Source organism: Etheostoma cragini, chromosome 17 (assembly GCF_013103735.1).
Source record: "Etheostoma cragini isolate CJK2018 chromosome 17, CSU_Ecrag_1.0, whole genome shotgun sequence".
In the NCBI taxonomy this organism is placed as follows: Eukaryota; Metazoa; Chordata; class Actinopteri; order Perciformes; family Percidae; genus Etheostoma; species Etheostoma cragini.
The window spans coordinates 3,649,066-3,655,011 of NC_048423.1; the positions used below are offsets into that span (position 1 = coordinate 3,649,066).

The following is a 5,946-nucleotide window of genomic DNA, read 5'->3' on the forward strand; positions in this document are numbered from 1 at the left end:
TTGGAAAAAGGCTGCAATGAAACAAAGAGTGAAAAATTTAAAGGGGTCTGAATACTTTCCGTACCCACTGTATGTGGACAGCTAATCTGAAGAGGTGTGTTTTGATTAGTGCTGTCAATTAAACGCAAACGCATTTCAATGGCATTCATTTTTTTATCACTGCATTAACGTTCTTTTTGACCTAGCAAACTTTGTCGTTTTTTTCTCCACATGCTTCACAACTAGTAACGTTAGAAAAATACCGCATCGGATGTAGCTAGACCGGAGAAAAAACTACAGCCACGCCGTGCACACTTGTTTGGGTGTGCGAGCTGGCCAAAGAGTGGTTACGTTACGCTCTGAGTGTGAGACGCCGAAATGGATGCCAAAAAGATTCTGAATGGAAAATTTAAGATTTAAAAGTTTAGAATGGATAAAAAATAATTGAAATTTAATTAGTTAATTGCATTTAATTATGAGTTAACAATGACATTAATGCTATTAATTGTGATTAAATTGTTTAATGGTTTGACAGCACTAGTTTTGATGTGTCCAGGTCCAAGAATTTAAGAAACTTTGTAGGAGACCCATGTCTGTCTTGTATTCACATCACACATTTACTTAGTTATATGCCGAAGATGTACACTTTGAACCTTGAAGAGTGTCCCTATGCAGATATCCTTTTTTTAACATCCTGACTATGTTTGTTTTCTCTGTTTAAGTTAATTCAAAAGAGAGGAAAAATGTTTCTAACATACAGGCTGTGTTGCCTGTGGGAGGATTTCACTAGCATTTTGGACTTGTTTCTCCCTTTTTCACTGCTATTACATTGAATTCATTTGTGACTGTCGGATTACGTGCATGCGTGTGTGTTGTCCACAGAGTCAAGTCAGGGTTTAGCTGTGTCTCATGATTTATTCATACCATGAGTGGCTGTGAAGGTGTGTGTAAGTTTCACTTTTGTTGTGTTTGTGTGTGTGTGCGTACAGCAATAGGCTTATCAGGGTTTTAAAACTTGAGGCTTCAAAATACAAGCTGATCAATTGGAGCGACGCTGTCAACATGTCAGTGTAGAGGTAGTTGGTAGATGTTGACACAGACGGGTGGATTGATGAATTAATACAAGTTGTCTTTTTTACTCATCCGTCTTTTCCCTCCTAACAGGCAACCAGACAAACTAGTGGTGGTTTGGACACGCAGGAGTCGGCGGAAATCCTCCAAGGTTTGTATTTATTAAGTTTCATTCTCAAATAAAATGAAATGAACAGCAAAACAAAAAGTTTCTCACCAAATCAAATTCACTGTTATTTTGTTCCTCTGTACTGCAGGCCCACAGCTGGCAGCCTGGCATCAAAAATCCCTACAGAGGAGTGGTGGTGTGGCCTGTACCAGAGAACATAGAAATCACTGTCACTCTTTTTAAGGTAGGCTGCAGCTGTTTAATTAGCACTGAGACAGCATTTTATGTTTAAGGTGGACTAGAATTGTTAATAAGACATGAGGGTCTTTATGCCATTGAATAGCATACTCTTATCTTACCTAGATTGTTAGATTCAGCAGGATTGACTTACTTTGAAGATGTTTGATTTAAATGAATCGGCAACACCCGTTTAGTTTTTTTAATGCATGAGAGACATTTCTTATAAATAAGTATTCGATGAATGATATTAAGGGTGGTTTCACACCTATAGTTTTGTGGACTCGGTGCGATTCAGGGGTTAAGTTGTAACATTGTTGCATTATTCATTTGGTTCGGTTTGCTTTCACACTGCACTTAGTTAAATGCACCAAACACTGTAAACAAATGTCAAGCTGTCATAACGGTGGTCTCAGAAATTACGCAGCAACACCAGATTGATTGTGTCTTTGGTTTTCTGGTTGTGCTTTAGTATTGCTAATATTTTAGAAGAAGGCGAACAATATGAGCAGCTGATAGACAGCGAGTGACGGAGAGAGAGAGAGAGGATGATGATGATGTCACACCGACGACCAGCAATGTGTGCTCAGAACAGCTTATGGAACTTAAAGTTATCCTCCCTTAAATCTTATATAAGTCTGTAAATTGTGTGCAAGGTTGAAGTTGCAGGTTAGTTAATCTTCTGTTTTTGGTTCACTTCCTGTATTTTGGTCGGATAGCTTTCTCACCTGAAGTGAACCAAACTCTAGTTCACTTGGATGCAAACCTAGAACCCCCTTATTTAAGCGAATTAGAGTTTGATTGTTTGAGCCCCACCAGAGTTGAAATGATCATTCGCACCAGCCAAAACAAGCCAGGGTTCATTTTAAACAGACCAAACAAGGTAGGTGTGAAAACCTACAATAGTGCTCATAAGGTTATGAAGCCATGCAAAAAGAAATCTCTTTACATTTTTTAAATAATTATTTTTTTAGATATTTTTAGATATAAAACAATACACAAGACACACACAGTTAGGCACAAGACAAGGGGGGTTGTCAAATAGTAATATGAAAAGATAACGTGAAAACCGTGTTTAGTTTTTCTATTTAGCATCTCACATCACACTTTCAGTCACTATGACCTCTACGTTTGGAAACGTGCCAAAATATGATCAATACTCGAGTCCAGAAGAGCAGGCGACTGCAGAGTCGTGTAAATATGACTTTATAACTTTTCATGAACAGCTGAAGGAGCGGCGCTGCGTGTTGTACATAGTGGAAACCCTGTTGTGTGTCCGCCCTATTTCTGATACTAGAGCGGCAGAAATGTTACCGTGGCGGGTCGCCATCAACATAGAGGAAGCACTGCATTATTTATTCACAAAGAAAATTGGTGTCTTTTAAAGGTTGGATTTTTCCTATATTTTTTAATTAAGGCATTAAGATAAATTTCTGAAAGATAATTTTTTTTATTCCTCTTCTAGTCAACTATAGCATGGGTTTTTAAACTCATGTGTGTAGATTAGAATTTCTTTCTGAAGGGAGCCTGCCAGGACTGTTGTTTTAATTTGTGCATAAAAGGAATTTGGATATATTTGGATAATATTTTGATTTATTTTATGATAAGAAGGTCTATGGATAGTAATACAAACTTTATTTCAGACCCAGAGGGATCTATACAAACACATAAATACAAAATACAAAAAAAACGGCCTTCCACAATGTTCAGTGTCTAATATACAGATAAATATTCGCCAATGGTTCCACAGTCTGGAGGAGAATCTCACAGTACTTCGTACAGGGTTGGCCAAAACATAGATTATGTCATTTTCTGACTCAGATACCCTACACATGAATCTATACATCAGGCTACGTAAAACAGCTGAGCAGGTAGGTACCCCAACGCTGACAAACATATGGCTTGCACTGGAGTTTCTTGGAGCATTCAGCGGCAGCCTCATGCTGTCATTATAAGCCACTATGAGTTTTCTAATGCTGCCTTGCTTATAACGACACCACAGGTAGGTCGCATACAAAGTCGTACAATACGCTCTAAAGAGTGAAATTTTCACAGGTACAGAGCACATGCTAAACTTACGACCCAGCATGTTTGCTTGAGCATACAGCCTCCAACGCTGCCTATAGATATCCTTATCATCAGAAAGGTCATTTGCAATAATATGGCCCAAATATGTAATCTCACTGCACACCATAAGTGCAGTGCCAGACAAAGAGAAGTCAGGGAAGGTTGCCTGTCTGTGTTCTCTACTTCTGACAATCATGATCTTACTCTTTTTAGCATTGTACTTTCTATCAAAATCAACAACATACTGTGTGCATACTCTCAGAAGCTGTCGGAGACCAGCACTATATGGGCTGAAGATGACCAAATCATCTGCGCACATTAGGTGATTAATTAAAAGTCACCAACCCTACAGCCTGTACCACATGCATTTAAAATCAAAGACAACTCTTTCATATACACAATACAATTGTGTCTGTAAATGACACAATTGTACAGATGATATCTGTTACTGTGCCTGGCTTAGTTAAACATGATGGGTATCTGTGCTGACAGGCTAGCCTAGAGCTCAGTTTCTTGTTACTTCTCTTAGTCAACTAGACCTCCTGCCAGAAATACCTACGTACCTGCCTCTGCTTTGTGTAGGCATTAGGACATTTTTTTACGTTTTATATTATTATTTTTCTTTTTTACTTTTCACTGTCTGTTAAAGGTACGCATGGAAAAATGTCCAACTTTCATGTGCACTGGCTTCGTTTTCTAGGCCTAGGCTTGTTTAGCACTCCTGTACAGTGTCTCTCTTCTTTATTCTGGGCCCACTTCCACTTCCTGTCCCAGAGGAAGTAATAAAGCTGTTGTCGTAATGAGAAACAAAGCAAAGCCACTAATGGAACAATTCACCCACATCTGTTTGATTAAGCCACATATAACCTTGTCTCTGTTATCTAAAGGCTTACCGTCTTTGTTCAAACTGTTTTAGTGTACTTCAGAAGCCAGTAAAAACAACCTCTTTTTTTTTTTTTAAAGGGACACTCTACCAATTTTACAAATAAAATAAGTTTACTCATCAAGAAGAGACCTAGTCAACCTGTTAAAATAGCTGTTTAATGACCTTTGTGGCCCTGATGACATAATCTGGGTTATAATACATATTTATGATGGAAAGCCTGCACAAGAAACCAAGGGCATTAATTTTGAAATACATAAGCATTTACCAGGCAGGTAGGGTCGAACACAAATATGCTGTTGGTTGTACTGTGGTAAAGGTATAGGCTACACAGTTTTCAGAACTTGAGCCATATTGGGGACTAAAAGTAAGGCTATTGCAACTTCTGCTGCAACAATTTTGACCACCCGTCTTACGAGTCCCCTGACTTTATAGTCATGTAATATTGAATTGCTTGAGTGCCGCTTTAAATATAAAAATATTGCTCAATGCCGTTTTTAACCTGTAAAAGTTAACTAAAAAAAGGTAAATCTCTTCACTGTGTTGACTGAAGGTTAAAGCAACAATGATTGCGGTGGTACTCCTGACGTTCTCCACTGAAAACAGCTGAGCTCAGCAGTATTGCTGCCTGTACCTCTAGGGAGATGTACACCAGCACCCAGCCTTTGCTGAACTTTGCAGATGGCATGAAAATACTGAAATTAATATGTAACTTAACTGGGCCACGTTCTGACTGCCCTTTTATGTAGGCTGAATCAGTGAGTACTCACTTGCTTTATTTAACCTTGTTAATTTTACTAATGTCAATAATATGTTTTCAAAAAAAGGTTGTCAGTGACAAACAGTTTGTTTACCAACTGCACCAAAACATTGCAGACAACACCATGAACTGAGATGTCTGGTTCTGTTGGCTTTTAAAGTAGTTTGTGTTAGTGAAATAATGGAAGGATGAGGCCTCTGTGTGTGTGTGTGTGTGTGTGTGTGTGTGTGTGTGTGTGTGTCTGTGTCTGTGTCTGTGTCCATGTGGGTGTTGTGTTTGACTGTTGTGCCAGACTGCAGGAATAATGATTATCCTGGGGTGTGTCACAGGCACAGTCAGACAAAAAGGCCGTCAGTGCATGTGTTTACTTGTGTGTGTAGGTGTAGTAGAGGGGCTGCAACAAACGCGTATGCACAGTATTGCTTTTATGAATTCATCAACAGTATAAGCAATAGTAACAGCAAATACCTATCTCATATTACCAGAGCCAAAGGTGATGTATTAAAATATCTCATTTTATCAGGTTAACCTCAAGGTATTTGATTCCTGATCATGAATCGGAGAAATGCACCAATTGTAAGAAGCTATATCTAGGAAATGTTTTGTATTTTTTGTCAATAATTCATTTGTCATTTTACCTTTGCATAGACAAACAAACAATTTGATTGTTTTGAATTGTTGTTGCTGTGTGTGCACTTAATATGGAAGGAGGGGGTTGATTAGGTTAGATGTCTTTGTGTGTCCAGCAGTGATTTGTGATTGTGTACAGTTGTGTTCGAAATAATAGCAGTGCCTCAACAGCAGCAAGAAAATCACTGGTTTTATTAACATTTCAAACTC

General features: G+C 38.4%; 1 protein-coding gene across 7 annotated transcripts in view; it reads left to right on the top strand.

Annotated features, from left to right (window-relative positions):
* ehbp1 (EH domain binding protein 1) overlaps window positions 1–5,946 on the top strand; it is a 140,957-nt gene that overhangs the window by 16,207 nt on the left and 118,804 nt on the right. For all 7 annotated transcript variants that reach the window (XM_034897842.1, XM_034897843.1, XM_034897844.1 and 4 more), the window contains exons 3-4: window positions 1,144–1,201; window positions 1,308–1,403. In XM_034897842.1, the coding sequence (XP_034753733.1) occupies window positions 1,144–1,201; window positions 1,308–1,403 (154 nt within the window). The remainder of the gene's footprint in view (window positions 1–1,143; window positions 1,202–1,307; window positions 1,404–5,946) is intronic.